The sequence below is a fragment of the Gopherus flavomarginatus genome, chromosome 24, assembly GCF_025201925.1.
Source record: "Gopherus flavomarginatus isolate rGopFla2 chromosome 24, rGopFla2.mat.asm, whole genome shotgun sequence".
Lineage (NCBI taxonomy): Eukaryota > Metazoa > Chordata > Testudines > Testudinidae > Gopherus > Gopherus flavomarginatus.
In genome coordinates this window covers 4,299,589-4,319,443 of record NC_066640.1, presented here as the reverse complement: position 1 = coordinate 4,319,443, position 19,855 = coordinate 4,299,589, and the positions used below count along the sequence as shown (strand labels likewise).

Genomic DNA, 19,855 nt, shown 5'->3' with positions numbered 1-19,855 from the left:
TCACAGCTGAGCTGCGTGTCTTCTGAGGGACATGGCAGGTGGGGACTTCTCAGACTCTTTAATTCTGGGTCTCTCCACACAGATCCAGGAGAGCAGAGCTCTCTGGAAGCAGGTCCCACTGTATCTACCATGGGGGAAGTGTGGCTGATACATCTCCCTGCCTCTCGAGGGATGGCTAGGCAGAGACATCACTGCTGCTTCATCTCAGCCAGCCAGCCCCTAGGGGAACTCAGCCTCCTCTCCCCCTGGGAAGTCGGACATGCAGGGCCCTTCCCGAGAGGTTTGGAAGATGGGACTGTGACATGCCGCCTGGGAAGGGGACCAAACGCGGCATGTCCAGAGAGCAAAGGGCATCACACACATCGATGCTTGGCACATCCTGGGCACTTAGAGCGCAGAAAGGAGGTGGGAACCTGCTGCAGCCTGCAGCACAGGGGTCCATGACTGCCGGACACACTTGCGCTTTTCTCTTCTTCCTCAGCTTTTTCTGCCCAATTCGTTCCAGTGGAGACGAGCAGTTTGCTGGCTTGGGTGCTGCTGGGGCCTGGCAGATCTGCACTACCCTCCCATTGCAGTAACTGACCTGTGCCCAGTGGAGCAGCCTACGGAAAAGGCCCAACTCTGAAAAATGGATCCACTGTGGCTGTCGTGGGCTGGGGAGATGTCTCTCTTTCCATAGTGCTCCCTGCCCCACAGGGTCATTCCGTAAGGTTCACGTATCCAAGATGTCCCCCACCCCAGCCCCCAACGCCAGGGGCTCAGGTTTCGCAGATGCCCTGGGGCCAGAAGAGATTTCAGGTTTGCCTGGTTACTCACCCGCCTTTAAACCACAGCGACTTCGCCTCGCCAGATCCTTCTCCCCGGGCCTGTAGGACAGACAGACAGAGTCAGTGCTGCTTCCCGGACATGCAGGTGAACCAGGGCAGGCAGCTAGCTGAGGCGAGCCACAAGCAGCAGATTTACTGGGGCTTCCCTGTGCTGAACAACAAGTGCTTGGAGACACACAGGGAGCGTTGAACAATAATACACAGTGCAGCAGACACAGGGGGGCTCAGGTGGGTCGAGGGACAGGGAATAAAATATATTAGAGAGTCCGGAGATGAATGAGCAAAATAACAGCTGCATTTAACCAAGAGCTAAATTCAACTAGATGAGCAGGAGAAACAAACCGCCCAGCCCTCTGGCCATGCAGATTCTAGCAAGGAGCTCTGTTGCCGAGCAGTTTGACAAAGCTGATTAACCCATTGCTGGTAGCACAGAAACTACAGAGGCCATGTGCTGGGGGAATCCGGAAGCCAACCAATTGATCAGAAAAGTTTGACTGGTCTGCTCTGTCCAGAACTCTTTCGGAAGATGTTGGACCAGCAGAGTATATGGGATGCTGAGTATATCTGGGATGGGCTGTTGCAGAGGGATGTGGGTAGAGACCAGACATCCATGGAGGACTTCGCTTTCCCAATTGATTTTTCACTTGACAAGACTGGGAAAAAATCTGGGGCCCAGCAGAGCCTGGGGGAGAACAGGAGCAAACACCAGTGATGGCCCCTCAGTCTGGCACCCCGTCCTCCCCGCACCCGCACATACAGACAGCAGGATGGGCACACGCAGCGCGGGTCCGAGTTCAAGCAAACATGCTTACCTGCATGCGGGCCACCGCCCTGCCCCACGGGGAGGGGAGACGCAGCCACAAGGGCCAGGGTGGTGAACTGAAAAGAGAAGCAGTGGGGGGGGGAATCGACGCCCCAGGGGGGCGAATCCGGAACCAAAAGAAAAAGAAAAGATGGAGGATGGAGTCTAAAAACAGAACAAAAAATGGTCAACTCAATAAAAGCGACGGGGATGGGGGTGAGGGAGGGAGCCACGTGGACAGATCAACGTGTACATGAACCAGACACAGCCGGAACTGAGCTCTGCCGGGTCGCCTGCTGCAGCGCTCTGCACTCTACCCTTCTCCTGGGGAAGAAGCCCTGCTTGGGGGCTAGGGGAACGTCTACACAGCACCCGAGCTCGCCTGAATCCGGTCAGCGCAGCTGGCAGCCAGAAGCCAGCACTGCTGGGGCTTCAGCTTGGGTAACCCAAGCCCAGTGCGGACTCCGGGTCCATCCTGGGCCTGCTAGCCCACTCCGAAGCCTGTGCAGGGCTGTCGTCACGTAGCCGTGCCGCCCAGATTCAGGTCAGTTCAGGGCAGCTGGCCCATGCCCACCTTGTGCTGTGTAGACGTAGCCTGAAGTGCCACTGACTTCACTGGTAACACGCAGCTCGTCAGGGGCCAAAGGGCTGGGCAGGTGGATGCGGTGATACAGGAAGGCTTGCTCGGCTCTGTCCAAAGCCCCCTCTCGGGATTTCCCCCAGCAACTCTACCCACCATCTTGGCCAGCAGTCTCCAGCACTCCAGGCCGGGCACTAGCCACCCCGAGACTTGCTCTGCAGATTCTAGTTAGATGAAGAAACCTCCTGCTCCTTTCCATGGAGGGTGGCTTGGTCAATGCTGCCCGGCTGATAGCAAGGAGGCCCTGAGCCCATGATCTGGCAAGGGCAAATGGGAGAAGCTGGGAGACTTTCACCCTCGGTTGGGACCCACCAGGCCCAGTGAGCCAGGGCTGTACCAGGCCATGCCTTTGCTAACCCCTTCCTCACAGCCCTGGGAATCGTCCCCCGTCCAATTCCAACCCAGGGCTGCAATGGCTGGGGAAAGTCATCAATCTGCCTTGTCTAAGTCCTCTTTGGACAGGTCCCTGCCCCCTGCCAGCTGGCGGGGACGGAGGGGGGGCACTAACCTCTTGCAGCTGCATGCAAACCTTGTTGAATGCTTTTAGCCAGTTGGCCTTCGCTCGGGACTTGGCGTCCTGGACTTCCACGTCCTCCTGCTCTCTGTAACTGGACAGACAGGTCAGGCATTTAGTGGGGCCTCACTCAGGGATGGGGGGTCAGACCCAACCCGGGGGATGGCACCAGCCAACGTGCACGGACACCCATGTCTGCAACTTTCCTACAGAGCCAGAGTGTTTGATGAAGACATCTGACTCCAGATGGGTGGGTGGGTGGGTGGGTGGGTGTGTGTGTGTGTGTGTGTGTGTGTGTGTGTGTGTGTGTGTGTGTGTGTGTGTGTGTGTGTGTGTGTGTGTGTGTGTGTGTGTGTGTGTGTGTGTGTGTGTGTGTGTGTGTGTGTGTGTGTGTGTGTCCATCTTGCTTTTTGTTTCAGCTGTTTGGCCAATGTTGCATGAATGAATTATTTCCAGCTCATCAGTGATGGGATCTTCAGCATGCCTGGAATTAGCTAACCATCTCTGCAAAGGCAAAATGCCCTTGTCTACCCATTTTTGGCTTTGCCCTCCAGGGCATGGCACTGCTGACACATAGTCTATGGGAAAGCTGAGAGGTAGAGGTTGCTCACCTCCCTCTGGGCTGGTAAGGGAGAATGGAGGGGAATTTAACGGGATGTGGTATCCAGAATCAGGCACGATCCAAAATTAAGCCGTTACCACAAAAAAGCGAGATGCAAAGGGAAGGGAAGGGAAGTGACTTGGCGGCAAAGCTGGGAACGGAACCCAGGAGCCCAGACTCCCAGCCTCATGCTTGCTTTCTGGGCCCTGCCCTGGGGCATCGGCACGAAAGCAGCGATAGGAACGCTCAGAAAGTTTGGAGGCTCACGTTCAGATAAGCACCCAACCACCACGACTGCTCCTCTGAAAGGTCACTTGGCTTCTGCGCTATCCAAGCCCCTTGGAGCTGCCAAGCCAGGCTGGAAGTCTCCCTCCCAATATCACAGTTCTTGCAGCTTCTGCATGGGCTGGGCCTCAGACAGGACAGAGCTGGAGGCACAGTACTGCGGGACTTCTGCTTCTGGTCCCAGGAGACCCAGGATGTGCAGAACTGCACTGAAAATTAAGCTCCAATTCCTCCAGGAAAGGGCTGTCCAAGATTTCTGCCCAAATGCCATCCCATATTTTGAGTCATTTCATCCAGTCAAGTAAGTGAACAATGCCTCAGGAGGGTTGGAGTTTGCAAGCATCACTGCAAACACAGACTCCTACCACTTGAGCTGGAGAAGTAACCGTCAGGGGTAAGTAGCTGTAGTAGGTTGTTATCTTCTATGTTGACCCCCAACCCCCCTGCCCCACTGGCAGGAGACGCTGATTGCAGAACACACACTTTACAAGCACGTTGCTTGAGGCCAGCTCTATGAGAATGATCTGAGATTCCCCATCCCTTCTTAATTTTTAATAATTCCAAAGCTCACTGTGTGCTTTTTAAAATAAGAGCTTTGGTCTATAATTTAAACAAAGTAAGAAACCTAAGAAAGAAGTCTGTGGCTGCATCCTCTCCATTTTGGAGCGATTCTGCTCACCCAACCATAGAAAAGTAGAGCTGTTCAATATTAAAAGCAGAGACCAACATCTGTGAATTATTCACATCATTCCAGGGCTGCAACCATCAAATTTCTTCATCTCTGCAACTCGGGAGGGGATGGATAGGATGGATGCAGCCTGGAAAGATAAACGCCCTCCAGAAAGTTTTCTTCCTGCTTTAATACAATACCCAGGTAATAGACTGATGCCCCTCCAGAGTCCCCATGGCTCTGATACAGTGAACACCAGAGCCACACCAGGTTTCTGTGACTCCAGTCCAGTGAATTCAATCCTACATTGGCTGGAAACCCCAGTGTGGCAGGAAGGCTGAACTCACGCAGCCAGCAAAGCAGCTGCTGTGGGCTCTTTGGAAAGGGTGAGTGGTTTAAAGTGAAAACGTTTAAAGGTTTAAAAAAAATTGAAGAGGCCAAAAAATTGTCGGAAAGTTCCGCCATTCAGAGTTGGGAATCTGAACAAAAGGGGCTTGATTTTTCAGAGGGGCTGGGCCCCCGTTAACATTTGGGCCTTCCCCTTCCCATGGGACGGTCCTTCATATGGGGGCAAATTGGTCCTTTTCCATTCCAACCAAGAAGGGAGCTTTACCCCGCCCTGTGGAAATGCCGGCCGGCCCATCAGCACCTCCCTGCTGGCTCAGGAGTGGCCAGACCAGGGGGATGTGAGGAACATTTGTGCCTTAAATGAAACGAGACACCTAGCGTCTTTCCACCTGACTCTGATGGGGGTTAAAGATCCCACGATGACACTTGAAGAGAACACAGCCAAGCCCCCGCCTCAGGGTCAGCGCTCCCCTCCCCGCACCACCGGTTGCAAGTGCACAGGTAGGCACCACTGTTGAGCATAGGCTGCCTCTTCTGCTTGTGTGAATGTTTCATATCGTTTTGTTTGAATAGTGTGTGTGCCTCAGTTTCCCCGAGGTGGTGCATGTTGACTGAGGGGAGAGGGAAGGGTTGTTTACTCTTTGCAGAGACCCAGAGATACAGGCATGACCAGTGCCTGGATGCCTGGGGGCCGTGGATAGTCCCAGAAGACAATGCCTGGGCTTTTGGTGCCTAGCAACAAATGACCCATGCTGGCCTAGCCTCCTTAGGAAGCCAGCCAGGTGTGAGCGGCTGGAGGACAGAAGACTGGGGAGGGGCCAGGTGGGGTAGGTTAGTGTGGGCTGCTGGAAGCAGTGAGAAGGGCTCAGAGGGTCTGGACTGATCCCACCCCGATGGACTTTGCTGTAACTTTCCATTCTCTGTGGTAACTAAGGACTTTCTACGGTGTGTTCCAGACGTCTGACAAACCCTCCAGCTGTTACAGGGTCAGGAAGTTGGGGTGCACTGCTCCCTTTGGGGGTGCAAGCCAGGCATACTTGCTGAGGGGAGCTCACGGCGTAACCCAGGGGGGCTGAAGGCTTGGAGGTTTGGTCCCAGGAACAGTGAAGCCGAGGGGCTGACCCCGCTGCGTGTGGGACCCTGAGGGGGCTGACCTGCTGAAGGGGTCCTCCCAGGACTGTCTGAGAGCACCAGACGTGTGGACCAGGGACAGCTTGGCAGGCCCGAGACTGCTTGCAGCTCACTGGTAGCATGCCAAGGTGCAGTGCGGACCCAGGTACAGCCCCCGGTTCCCGTTTGCTACGGCTGACTCTGAACCAGGCTTTTCCTCCCAAGCCTTTCCCCTGGGCGCTGGCAGGAATGGGGCCCTAAGGCTGGTTCAGAACGTCAGCCCAGGGCCCCTGCTCCACGCCTATGGCCCAGTCGCCGAGCAGCAGTGGGGTACCCAGCAACCAGCCGGGCACAGGGCACATTCATGGCAGCCACAGGTTCTCCCCAGGGCTTGCGTACCAGTGGGCAACAATGTCTATGGAGCTCATGTCCCCACTAGCGTGCCGGGCCCCATGTGTCGCTCGCATGAGCTCCCCATGGGTCACTAGCGTGCCGGGCCCCACAGGTCGCTAGCATTCTGGGCCCCACGGGTCGCTAGCGTGAGCTCCCCACGGGTCGCTAGCATGCCAGGCCCCATGTGTCGCTAGCATTAGCTCCCCAGGGGTCACTAGCGTGCCGGGCCCCACGGGTTGCTAGCGTGAGCTCCCCAGGGGTCACTAGCGTGCCAGGCTCCATGGGTCACTAGCGTGAGCTCCCCAGGGGTCACTAGCATGCCAGGCCCCATGTGTCGCTAGCATGAGCTCCCCATGGGTCACTAGCGTATGGTCCCCAGGGGTCACTAGCGTGCCAGGCCCCACGGGTCACTAGCGTGAGCTCCCCAGGGGTCACTAGCATGCCGGGCCCACGGGTTGCTAGTGTGAGCTCCCCACGGGTCGCTAGCATGAGCTCCCCACGGGATGCTAGCATGCTGACCCCATGTGTCACTTGCGTGAGCTCCCCACGAGTTGCTAGCATGCTGGCCCCACGGGTCACTAGCGTGAGCACCCCATGTGTTGCAAGCTTGCTGGCCCCACAGGTTGCTAGTGTGAGCTCCCCACAGGTCACTAGCATGCTAGCCCCATGAGTCACCAGCGTGCCAGGCCCACGGGTTGCTGGCCTGAGCTCCCCACAGGTCGCTAGCATGCTGGGCCCAGGATCACTAGCGTGCCGGGCCCACAAGTCACTAGCATGAGCTTCCCATGGATCACTAGCGTGCCGGGCCCATGGGTCGCTAGCGTGATATACACACCGTGAGTTGTTAATGCCAGCTATGGCTCATGCCCATCACGGCTGCCCAGGACCAGCGCAGGGCTGGGGCACGCAGGAGCGCTGGCCCCACGGACACAGCACACTGCTGGTCCGAGCCCTGGGCTCTACGTTCCAGCTCCCTTAGCCAGCACCAGTTCCTGCACGGCTCACCTCAGCCAGGCCCTGCTGCCTGGCCCCAGGGTGGAGGAGCACCCTAGAGACCTTACAGGAGAAACCACCACCCACCTGGGAGCCCTCCCTCCCTCCACCAGCCCCAGCCTCCTCACCCCTCCGCTGGCTTTGGGGGCTCCGGCGCTCTCTCTGGGACTGGGGGCTCCTTCACTGCTGGCTTTTCCTGGGGGATCTCTGGAGTTTCCTCGGGGACATAAGCCGCCTTCTCTTCCTTCCTCTCCTGCTGCTGCTTCAGTGCTGGCACCTGCTGCGCCTGCTGCAGGGACACTTGCTGCTTCACCGGCGGTTGCGGGTAGGGCTCGCGCTCCGGGGGCTTGGCCTTGTCCGCCTCCCGGTCCCGCAGCACCTCGGCTTCCACCTTGGGGTAGTCCTGCTCATTCTCGCTGTAGTCCTCGTCCTCCTCCTCGGGGTAGAAGTCCTCCTCCCAGCGGGGCGAGTCGTCGTGATAGCTGACGGAGCTGTGGCAGGAGTGGTAGGAGTCCCCGTCCCGCTCGTCCAGCTCCGAGCCCCGCAGGCTCTCGTTGTCGGGGTCGAAATCGTCGCTCAGCTGGGAGCTGCCCTGGCTCAGCTCCCCGGACGAGGCGTAGCGGCTGCTCCCGGTGGGGCTGTGTGGGGCGGGTAGGGGTGGGGTGGAGGGGTGAGAAGGACAGAAGAGGCTTGAAATGGGCCTTTGGGTCTGAGCTGGTTCCCCCTGCCCCATCCAGCCGGCTGTATCCCGCAGCAGCTCGTGTGCCCTTCCCCAGGCTGCGCAGCTGAGGGGAAGTGTGCCAGGATGGGTGCCCTCACATGGGTGAGGCGGCAGTGGGGGCAGGTAGGGGGAAATGTCACTGCTTTCCATTCCTGCTCCTCGGCTCCAGTACCACACCACTGGTCTGGCCCCGATCCTGGGCCCCACGGCTGGGCTGGGGAATGTGGGAGGGGCTGTGATCAGGGGTTGGCCAGTTAGGCCGGCGTACCTCAGAGACCCCTTGCCCATCCTCTGAGCAGCCCCTGGGTGGCAGGCAGAGCAGACATGCCTGGCAGCCAAGACACGCAGTGCCCACCTGGGAGCAGCGCTGCACAGGCAGCCGGGTGTATCCCACGCCCATGGTCCCCCCCACCTCCTTCCTGCACCACCCCATGCCGCTCCCATGTGCCCTTTCCAGCCATTCCCGCTTTTCCCCATCACTCGCTCCTCCATCACGCCCAGAAATCCCCCCCATCATTCCCAACTCTTCCTTCTCCCCACAGCTCCTCTCTCCTGCCCTTCCTTCCCCTCTCCCTCTGCGGCACACCTCCCCATTGCCCTGCTCCTCTGCCAGCCCGCCCCAGACACTCTCGTCGGGCCTCTCCCCACAGGTCGAGCCCACTGCTCAGGGATCAGGTCAAGGGGAGGCTCCCAGGGAGGAAGGTGGAGGGGTCAGAGGGAGAAGGGGTTAGGGGACAAGGCGGTCTGTGACAAACCAAACCACTGGACACAAGGAGGGAGAAACCCAGGGACGATTCTCCGAGCACTGCAGCCTCCGAGCGGAGAGGCTCACAGTAAGCGCATGCAGACATAGTACAGGGACACACTTGGGGATAGGACGATACCACATCTCCGGCACCAGCAGTGGAGGGGGAGCAGGGGCAGGGGCACGCACAAGCTGGCATGGGTGCCCTCTGGCCGAGCCCTGCTGGAAGGGCCGGTTGCCTGGCCTGGGAAAGTATGGGTGGCTTGGGGATAGGAGTGCCGGTGGAGGTCATCCAAGCTCACAGAGCTGGGACTCATCACAGAGGGGACCCAGCCAGATTGTGGCAGAGAAGGGAGGAGAAACCTCCCCACTCTGGGCTCCTTGGCACCCAGAGTCCCCCTCCCCAAAACCCACCCCCCAAGAGAGAATTTAAAGTCGCTTCTCCCATGAGGCTCTGGACCCCAACCCTGAGGCACCAAGGTCTCAGGATCAGGCTTCCCTGAGCAAGGGCAGGTGTCCTCAAATGCATTGCACATTCTGGGCAGTTTCCACCCCATGAGGCCTAGTGCTCCCCTGCCAGGCAGCTGCCCTGGCCCCTCGCTGCTTAAATCATTCCAGGGTCACCCAGGAGGGAGCCAGCCGCAGCGCTGAAGCTGGGCTCGCAACGCTCTGCATGTGAATTCTGTCGGGTAGGGAGGGGCTGGGTGGATACTGAAGACCCAGCATGCAGGAAGGCAGGAGATCCTGCCCGAGCTGCGCTGCACCCTGCTCTAGAGGGGATCTCCCTGGCAGGACCCGCTCGCTCGGCACAAAGGAACTGCCCTCCCCCATTACTGTCATGCCTTCGTCATGTGTTGGTGCTGAAATCCGGAGCCTGGCTTCCCACCCCGCTGAGCGCGTCAGGAAACCGTACCCCGAGACAACTGGGGAGGCCAGTTAGATGGGGTACTGGGGACCCCAAGCGAGGGGCAGCTGAGCCCGCTTTGGGGTGGTGGCTGAAGGACCAAGGCTGTGTGGGCGACCGAGCCAGCCACATTCCCAGGTCACAGCGGGTGAACGGAATGCGTCCAATCCCAGGCAGGTGAAGGAAGCTGCCAGCTCTGTTCTGCTCCATTTAGGTATTTCCTCCCTCCCACCCCCGGTTCTGGTTCTGTCTGAGGAGCAAGGAAAATGCCAACATGTCCAACTGGCATCAACTGCCTACTGGCCAGGGAACCCTGCCTCAGTGAGAACCCTTCAGAGAACTGGCGCACAGAGCAGGGGGCCCTGGGGCATCTCTTGCTGCAGCGGGGTGCATGTGCAATGCACTTTACACTGGACACCTCGAGGAACCCACGCCCAGGAGCCTTGTCATTTCCCCCCGGGGCTGATGAATCTGATACACAGGAGTGGCCGGGGATGGGGAGGGAGTGAGTACTTCCAGCAGCCACATGGGGCTGCCATTGCCGGGACTGGTATCGGCCTAACCCGGGCAGCAAGGACCAACCACAGCACTCTGCGTCAGGCACAAGGCTAGAGACAAGGTAGAGACCCACCTATCCGATAGGTCTAGGGATCGCCTGCTCTCAAGGGAGAACTGGCGGCTGGTCCGCCTGCTCGACTCGGAGGCGGACTCAGCGTCGCTGCGCCCGTTTGTGGCAGAATCGACGCTATCGTAGCGTCTGCCGGGGAGGAGAGGAACATGGTCAGCAAAGGTCACCCAGGAACCGACGACACCGCAACAGGCAATAAGCTCCCAGCAGGGCCGCACAGCACACCCCTTCCTCTCCTTGGGGCTATGCCCCTGGCATCCGCCCTCACAGCAATGGAACCACGGCCCCGGAGTCCTGTGGCCGTTCCCCTGATGCCCCAGGGAATGTAGGATTTTGGGGAGGGGTAGGAGGGGATTCCCCAATCTGGGATCTCCCTGAGGGTGGGAGTGCGGGTCTGGAGGCTGAATGCTCAGGAGCAGTGAGGCTGCGCTGGCAGCAGATAGATCGGTGCAGGGAAGGCAGATGACATGGAAACTTCCCCCTACAGCGCTGCCAATGCGGACAGCCCAGCTACGCTTCCAGGCCCGGCCCATGCAGCTCCAGCAAGGCCTCTGCAGCATCCTCAGCTACTCCACTCCTCACCACCCTGCCTGTGCACCTAAATACTGATCAGCTACAGCCCTGCCTTCGGTGTCTCCAGAGCAGAGAGGACTGTCCCTAGGATGCGGATGGAGCCCCCAAACCTTCATCTCCCCGATGTTTATTAGGGTTTTACCCTTCGGTGGTCTAACACTAGCCAGGGATTAGATGGGGAGGAAGCACTGGTTAGTCAAACTCCGCCCACATTCCCAAACTCCACCCACAATAGCTCTTTCTACTACCACAGAACAGTGAACAACGGCACCACTGGAACCCATCATTAGGTTTCAGAGTTAACCCTCCAGCGAGAGGAATGCAGGCGGCTGGTGGTCCCTCTCCTCAGGCAGCAGGTTCTAACTGCCTGCAGCCTGCACAGCCTCAGGGGCATTCCCCCCAGAGCCTGGATTTTAATATTGAATGAAAGCTAAGATTCTGGAGGAAGCAGCTGGGGTTGGCACAGAAATGCTAAGGTGGGCACCACTGCATACCAGCTCTGTCCAACCTATGCCAAGAGCTATAGCTAATCTGCCTCGGGGCATGGCTTTTTCTCCTCCTCCGAGACAGCCCCCTTCCCATCCATCTCTCTCTCCCTGATTGCTGCAGCATAGCCTGGCCTAACCTCTCCCGCCTGATGTCTGGGGCTGCTGACCACCACGCGTGTGTCTGCAGCACAGCAGGTCAGTATCACAGGCCATCCAAAGGCCGGCGCCGGCCTTCCCCAACTCTACCTGATGGGCCGCTGATCCGAGTAGTCCATCTTGTAGCTCTGCACTGAATCCATGTACGAGTCGCGGGAGCTCTGCTGCTGGTGCCTCATGGGATACTGGTGGACCGAGGCGTTGGGCTGGGACGTGGTGTAGTACGGAGGTGGGATGCTATTACTGGTCTCGCTTCGGTAATCGCTGTCCCGGTCGTCCATGGTGCTGTCAGGATCGTCATCTGCAAAGGGCCGGTTGTCACCGGTGAGTGTTTCGCACGGCAAGGGGCCAGAGGCCACCGCATAACGGAGAGGTATGAGATAGCCAGCGTCTCAGCAGCAAGGACAATGCCAACCTCTACTGCCCCGCTGGCATCCATGAGAACCGGGCCACTGCTTCAAAGACCCCCGCCTCTTTGGGACTTTCTCCTAGGAGACTCAGCTGTGAGACACACGGACCAAGGCCTAGAGAGCGGCCTATGTTGACATCCAGGGAGCTGCCAGTGCCCAGCAGCTCTGGGTATCCGGACCCGGCTTTGTGTAGGGACAGGGGCACTGGCATGAGTTGGGCACACAGAGAAGTTCAGTGCTCCAGGAGCCAATGGCTCGGATGCGCCCCAGCAGCAGTCTGCCTCCATGTGCCCATTCACTCTGCTCCACCCCCAACCCCCTGTGCACAGACCGCGGGCAGGGGCTTGACCCTGGTGGCTGGGAACCATGCCAGCTCCCCAATCCTGCAGAACTCTGTGCCTCTTGCAGCTGCCAGGGCCACCAGAGGGTGGGGGGGAAGTGGGGCAATTTGCCCCAGGCCCCAGAACCTGCAGGGCCCCCGCGAGCCCTGGCCCGGCAGAGGTCCGGGTCTTCAGCGGCATTTCAGCGGCGGGGGCCCTTCAGTGCTGCCGAAGACATGGAGTGACTAAAGGCTCCCCCCGCTGAAATGCCACCGAAGACCCTGACTGCCGCTGGGTGAATACAAGCGTCATTGCTCCCCCACTTTCCCCCAGGCCCTCTGAATCCTCTGGGCGGCCCTGGCAGCTGCCCTTCATCGCCTCTTCAGGTGACCATCCCTGGGGTCCTTTTGGAGGGAGTGGGCCCGAAACAGGAGTTGGAGGCCGCACGGTTCCGCTGTGGTGCCTTGCACTGGTGGGCAGGACCGAGCCGTGGTTCGGCTGGTGCCCTTGGAGCAGGGAGAGCGGAATCGAGGAGGGGGATTTAGCTCTGGGCATGTTACACTGGAGCGGTGGCGTCGGTCCCAGCTTGGGCAGATGTCAGCAGCGTGACCGTGGTGCTACGAGCGGGAGGCCTAGGCTGCCACAACGGGGCGGGGGGGGGGGAACATCCTCCAGGCCTGGAAGCGCCCAGGGCCTTCAGGGCATCAACCCACCAAGCTGCCTCCCACCAGCCCGCAAGGACCTTCCACCTTATCCTTATCGTGGAGAACCAGCCAGAGCCGCTGCCCCAGCCTGGGAGGGAGGGGAGGAAATGGGAGTATACATAAGGAGGGAGGGGAGGGGAGGAGGAAGAGATGGAGAAGGGGTCTACAGGATGCCGACTCACCCCTACTGCTATCCTGCCTTAGAGGGGCAGGGGGTCCCTGGGCAATCCCCTTTGGCTGGCCCCATGGACCACGAAAGCCCAGCGTGCTGGGCTTGAGCAAAGATTGCAATGCCATCTACACACTGCTCCATCCCTCCCTGCCCCAGGGACGGTCCATCCACCCACCCCAAAAAGCATTTGTAGCCGGTCCTGTGTCCCTCTCTCCAGGAGCACTGGGGAGACGTGCCAATTGCATGAAAAGACAAAAGCCAGGCCAGGCCAAGGCAGAGGTGAGTCTAGTCCCAGGCCCCAATGCATTGCCCGCTAGCCACCCGACCCCCTCTGCTCCCCTGCACTGCTCTTCTGGGTTAGCCACCGGGCCTTGGAGGGGCCAGAGGCAGAATGGGCCTCCCCCTGGTTGAGAGGATGGGAGGCCAGTGGGTAGGAAAGGGGGGAGCCACCTGCGTTCTGGGTGAGAAGGCGATCGGATACTTACTCTGCTGCTCTCCCCAGCCAAAATAATTCCAGTTGCCTATAAAGAAAAGGGGCAGAGACAATAAGACGGACACGGCTGTGGGAGTAGGTGTTAGAGCCTGGGTGGGAGACCAAAGCCCCTTTTACAGCCCGGCCCAAAGCAGACCCCCAGCTTCCGCCCGCAGCCCCGACACTCAGACTCTGACACTGCGCCGGGTGGAGTCGGGGTTCGGCTCCAGCCCCGGCCCCCACCACGCGCTGGGGAACTTCCAAGCCAGAGCTGAGCTCTGCGGCCCGGGCCCCTCTTTGCCGTCGGCTCGGACAGGTCGGACAGGTCGGAACAAGGGATGCTCCGGCAGGCTGCAAGACCCCACAGGACATGGGGAGAGCAAGGGTTCATGGGGCCAGGGGACTGGGGGATGAGTGGGGGTCTGGGAGAGGCAGATCCAGACGTTTGGGGCAGGCTGGAAGAGCATAGGGAGGGGGAGCGGCTCTTAAATCCTGGTGGATCTGGGTCGTCTCCTTCTTACTCCAGATGGGGGGTGGGAGGGGCTGGGGTGTTACACTGTGGGGCTGCATCCCGAGCCCCTCTTTCTGCCCCCCATCCCCCCGTGGGAGGAGAGAGACTGGCACTGGGCCCTGAAGCCACCATCTCCACATCCAGGGCCTGGGGGAGCCTGTTCCCTGGCCAGATCTCGGCCAGTCGTCATTCTCCAAATTTGTCAACACGAGCACGCCAAAAAGACCCACAAGTCATTAGGCCGGAGCAAACGCAGCTCCCCGGCCTCCGCGCCACAGCAACCAGGGGAAGAAAGCCTGGGGCAGCAGGAGGGAGCAAATGCAGGAGGCCAGAGGCCACGCTGAGGGACGTCAACAGAAGTGGGGCTGAGAGCTCCTCACGCCTGGCTCAGAACTAATGGGACAGTCATCCCTGGGGTAACCCTACTGACCTCACCGGCCTTAGGGCAGGAGAGAACTAGGCCCACTGACCCATTTGCCCCAGCGCACAGCCCTCTGAGGTGGGTGCGACGAGCCCTCATGTCGCAGAGGGGAAAACTGAGGCATGGAGTGTGTGCGGGGGGTCAGGGGGGAGTGACTGGTTCAGGGTCACCCATTGACTCTGCTGCCAGCTGGGCTGGGTGGGGCCACCTCTCATTGCAAGGCCAAGAGATTTGGGGAGGATCCAGCCCCCAACTCTGCCTTCACGTGGGCACCTCCCGACCTCAAATGCTCCGGCCCTTACGCCATAGTTCCTTCCTGGCCTCAGCAGGGTCACCCGGCCCCAGCTTCCTCCAGGCTCGGTGCTACCCGGCCAGATCCGACCCCTCTCTGGGCTGCGCCGTTCTCGCTAAGCCAGTGCTGAGTCCCCACCCCTGTCAGCTCTTCCTCAGCCCCCTCCCACCTGCTCCCCCCCCTCGTTCAGAAGAGCTGCCTCCCAGACGTGGGCCGAGCCGAACCGACCCTGCTCCAAAGCTTCCCAGGGCATGGCAGAGGACTGGAGCGGAGGAGAGCGAACACACGGCAGAGGAGGGGAGGGAGACAGAGCAGGGGGAAGGAGAGAGGGAAGGGGGCCAAGGACTTCAGAGGAGGGGGATCACGTCTCCAGCGACCCAGGCCGAGTCCCTGCTTCCCAGGCTGGGGCGTGTCGTCAGCCCAGACCCCTCCCCAGCTGCAGCTGCTGACCCAGAGGGGGCGCCATGCTGGGAACCCCGCAAGGTGCAGGCTAGAGGTGTCATCCCCACGCTAATCGGGGTGGTGTGGGCCATGCACGGGAACGGGGCGGGGACTGTGAGTTGGGGGCAAGGGAGACACAGGCCCCATCATCATCCCCACTCCACCTCACCAGGGGGGTCAAATAAACTTCCCCCCAACCCCAGCTCCATCCAGGCACTATCCAGTCCCCCCGGGGTCCAGCCCGAGAGGCACCTGCGACCCAGCTTTGCGGGAGCTGGGGGTTCACTGGCCCAGAGGAGTGGGGGGCTTGATGCTGGAGGTGATCGGTACTTACAGCACTGGGAGCCGGGCACGGGGAGCGGTTTGTCCTGCTCCTCCTGGAACTCGTACTGGGGAGAGAACAGAGGGGCGGTCATGGGCATCCCGGCCAAGCAGTCTCCGGGCCGGCCCTCTCCCCCTGGCCCAGCAGAGCGGGCCCCACAGCCCTTCAGGGGAGGTGATGATAGACTCCCAGTGCACTCAGAGCAGATGCCCGTGGGATGCTCTGATTTCCTGCCCAGTCCTCCTGGTCCTGTCTCTGCCAGTGAGGCCCTGGCACGCTCACCAGCCAGGCACCACCTGAATGCACACAACCCAGCGGTGCCGGGGGGCGGGGGGAGCTGCGAACAGACACAGGGGATCAGGGCCGGCAGGGGGTGCCAGGCCCCAGGGCTGACTTACATCGTCCTGATCCTTCATAGCATTCAGCTGCTCCAGTTTCTTCGCCCAGTACCTGGCCTCCTCCTCGGGGATGTCTGAAAGCAGAGAGGCCCCCTTGCCAGCAACCTGTGTGGTCTCTGCGGCCCGACCCCTCTCCCAACGCAGCCCCTGGGGCCCTGCACATGGGGGCCCAGCTTTGGGTCATGGCGTCAGCTTCTGGCTGGGCCTGCAGCTGAGCAGAGGATGGTGGGGAGAGGCAGCCTGTGCTGGGGCGGGGGGGATGGATCTGTGGGGCAGGGAGGGAAGGGGGGTGGCTGGGCTGGGTCAGAGGGTGGGAGTGGAGTTGGGGTGCCCCACACCCTGATGGGCTTCTCACCAGAAGGAAAAGGAGGGTAGAGAGGAGGAGTGGTAGGTCGGGCACATGGCGTGAAGGTGAGGACCCAGGAAAGGACTGTGGTGATGCCCCTCAGTCCCGACCCGCAGCCCCCTGCTATCCCAGCCCTGGGCTTGCCCCACACCTCTGCCAATGCCCCTCAATCCTGAACCACAACCCCCATTGTGTTTCCAGTTTGGGGCCCCCCATCTCTTTCAACCCCACATCTGGGTTGTGAGGAGGGAAATATCCCCAAGGAGGGAGAACTCTGGGAACACGATGGGGATTGGGGCACAGGCCAGGAGCCCCTCTCGCCCCCTGGCCCTGGGGAGGGCACCGTACCGAGCGGTAACTCGAAGTGGGTGTCCAGCAGGATGCGGTGGAAGGTGGGGTCCTTGGTGCCAGAGATCTCGTTGTCGGTCATGATGACCTGGGAGTCGAGGGTGAGCCATTCCCCAGGGCCCTCCTAGGGAAAAGAACTGGGGGGTCAGGGCAGATGCCAGGGGAATGAAGCCCCACTTAGAGTCTCCCAGCCTGGCAAATAACCCAGCCATGCTCCCCTGCTCTGGCCTTTCATGGGGCTAAGCCCCACAGCTCTGTGTGCCGGGGGAGGGTCTGTTACTGGGGGGAGAAACTGAGGCACAAAGGGGGGCAGTGATTTCCTGAGCCAGGAATGGAACCCAGAAGTCCTGAGTCCCAGATCTCTGCTCCCTCTCCTGCTAATAGCCATAGCGAAGAGCTGCGCTGTCTGTACAGCCGTGTCCCCTGCACCCGCCCCCTGCCTCGAGCTCCCCTTCAGGAGAGGATTTGCGGCAGTGCCAGGTCATGGAGCTACTCCCTGCCTGCAGGAGCTGTACCAGGGCAGGGAGGCTAAATCCCCGGCCTGCCCCATGGCGCCTCAGAGCGCCGACTGCTGGAGGGGGCACAAGGGCTTGGTACAGAGGCTCATCATTAACCCTTTGCACCCTGGAGACTCCTCCTCCCCCCCACCAGCCTTGCTTTCCTCCCAACTGCTGGAAGAGAACTCGAAATCCCCCAGGCTGACCCTCCGCACCCCCAAGCAGGTGGACACCTGCCCTTCCCCACCTGTCTCCAGGTACCACCAGCCTGGCTCTGCCGGGGTGTGCCCTGTGGGTCAGGAGGAGGCTGAGCCTTGGCACAGGAAGGGGACTTTGGGGCCCAGGGGACACGTGGCTCTGCCAGGACACTGGTCCCTCCTCCCCCCAGACCCAGACGCTTCCCTCGCTCCACCCCAGAAGGCCAGCAGGGGGTGACGCCCAGTCCTGGCTGGGCTCCGAGGGGCAGAGACCGGGGCAGGGAGTCAGGAAGGTCAGGGAGTGGCAGCTGTCTGGGCCCCGCTGGGGAGAGCACCCCGTGCCTACCTCGTTGGACTGCCGGATGGTCTGCAGGGGGATCCACACCGTCCCCACCATGGTGTCCCAGATCAGCCCCTTGTTCCACACCTCCACCGTCAGCCCCAGGTCCAGCCGGTTAATCTCACTGCAAGGGAAGCAAAGCGACCATGTGCCCAGCACTGCTGGCCTCGTCTGGCTCTCTGCCTCTCCCATGACCCTGGGCAGGCTGCCCCCCACCCCGTCCCCACTGGGCCCCACATCTGGGTGAGCTCATGCCACGGGACCACTTGCTGCAGCAGCTGGGAGTCAGTGCTCCTGCCCTACTCCCCACAGCATCCCCTGCTGGGACTGGGGGAGCTGGGAACCCCCCCGAGCCAGTGCCGGAACATGGCCTAGGGAGGTTAGACAGACAGCACCAGCTCCCAAGGTTGCACTAGCTTTGACTTGTCATCTAGACACAGCTCCGCTCTGGAAATTGTGTCTGTGCGTTAATTGGGGGTGGGGCATTTTTTTCTTTGGTAGGTCCCACAAAACTGTTTGACTTTCCCAGCATCCGAGGCGTGCCCATAACTCTTCACCCAACATGCTTCTGAATCTCCTCCCGCCTCGCTGCATAGAAGTCAGGACCCTGCTTCCGAGCAAGGACAAATCTGGAGCCACCAACCGTTTGACCCTTGTCACTTTAATCTCCTGCGGGAGTGTTTGGCCTGAGATGGGAGCATCATTCGAGGGACGGTAATTAGGGAAGTCCCAGCTGTGTCTGCAGCAGCCCAGCCCACAGCCCCCCGGCTCCGGGTCTGGGACGCGCTCGTGTCTGACGCTTTAAGCAGATGGATGGAAAATGAGGGAGCAAAGGGGAGAGGCGGTTTCCTGCCATGTGGAGCAGCCCGGTCCCTTGCTGCTGGGATCCCTCCAGGGTCTGCCTAGTCTTGGGGGTAAACAGCCGCCATGTTCATAGCAGCCCCAGGCTGTGTGCCTAGCTGTGGCCTCCAGACATGCCCAGTGCCCTCTCTCTGTGCCACGGCGGGTGTTTACACTGCTGACGGGCAGGGAATTCCTGGTCTCACCCTGCTCCGGTTCCCCAGACCCCCTCTGCAGACTGCAGTGGCTCAGCTGGCAGCCTGCTCTCTCTAGCTCTCCACCAGTGTATCGAGTGCCTTGGGCACTGTGCCCAGGCAGAGAGCAGGGATCCGGAACCCACCTGGGGGTCTGGCAAGGCCAACAGCTATGGGTGCGCCAAGAGACATCTCCCCTTCCCCTCCACCTGATTGCAGGCTCCATGGCTGGGGGGCTGCCGATGGGCTGGGAGTTTCTCCAGGCCACCCATCGAAGGCGGGGTGACCTGAGACACTCCTGGTGCCACAGCCACCTCCTGTAATAGCATCTCTGGGAGGGAGATGGGGCAAGGCCTTGACAGAGGGGATGGGAGAGGCGCCTGACTTGGTACCAGATCAGTGATCCCTAGAGATAAGGGCAGGGTGAAGAGTTATGGGCAACAGAGCATCTCAGTTCCCGCTGCTGGCTCCGGGGATCCTGCACCCAAGCCCCCGGTGTCCCGGTTTATCTGAGGCGTGCCTGATTTTGGGGATTTGTGGAGCTTGTGTGGCATGTGGGTTTTATCGTTTATGCAATTACATCATGCAATAGCAGACAGCCAAAAAATGGCAAGTTTTTAAAGTGCTTATATACCAGTACTAGAAGTCTAAATAATAAGATGAGTGAACTAAAGTGCCTCGTGTTAAATGAGTATATTGATATAAAAGGCATCACAGAAACCTGGTGGACTGAGGATAATCAATAGAACGCAGTAATATCAGGGTACACAATATATCGGAAGGACAGAACAGGTGGTCCTGGTGGGAGAGTGGCATTATATGTGAAAGAAAGCGTAGAATCAAATGAAGTAAAAATCTTAAATTAACTAAATTGTACTATAGAATCTCTATGGCTAGTAATTCCATGCTTGGAAAATCAGAATATAGGAGTAGGGCTGTATTACAGACCACCTGACCAGGATGGTGTTAGTGACTCTGAAATGCTCAGGGAGATTAGAGAGGCTATTGAAACAAAAAACTCAGTAATAATGGCGGATCTCAGCTCTACCCATATTGACTGGGTACATGTCACCTCAGGACGGGATGCTGAGATAAAGATTCTTGACACCTTAAATGGCTGGTCTTGGAGCAGCTAGTCCTGGAACCCACAAGAGGAGAGGCAATTCTTGATTTAGTCCTAAGTGCAGCACAGGATCAGGTCCAAGAGGTGAATATAGCTGGGCCGCTTGGTA

At 59.8% G+C, this 19,855-nt stretch overlaps 1 protein-coding gene across 1 annotated transcript in view; it reads right to left on the bottom strand.

Moving 5' to 3' along the window:
• The window catches only part of UNC13A (unc-13 homolog A), a 127,333-nt gene that overhangs the window by 68,340 nt on the left and 39,138 nt on the right, over positions 1–19,855 (bottom strand). Inside the window, exons 4-13 of the mRNA XM_050933855.1 lie at positions 17,596–17,713; positions 16,556–16,679; positions 15,862–15,935; positions 15,476–15,530; positions 13,490–13,525; positions 11,489–11,699; positions 10,185–10,310; positions 7,312–7,821; positions 2,778–2,877; positions 817–866 (exon numbers count right to left, since the gene is read on the bottom strand). Coding sequence (XP_050789812.1) covers positions 817–866; positions 2,778–2,877; positions 7,312–7,821; positions 10,185–10,310; positions 11,489–11,699; positions 13,490–13,525; positions 15,476–15,530; positions 15,862–15,935; positions 16,556–16,679; positions 17,596–17,713 — 1,404 coding nt within the window. The remainder of the gene's footprint in view (positions 1–816; positions 867–2,777; positions 2,878–7,311; positions 7,822–10,184; positions 10,311–11,488; positions 11,700–13,489; positions 13,526–15,475; positions 15,531–15,861; positions 15,936–16,555; positions 16,680–17,595; positions 17,714–19,855) is intronic.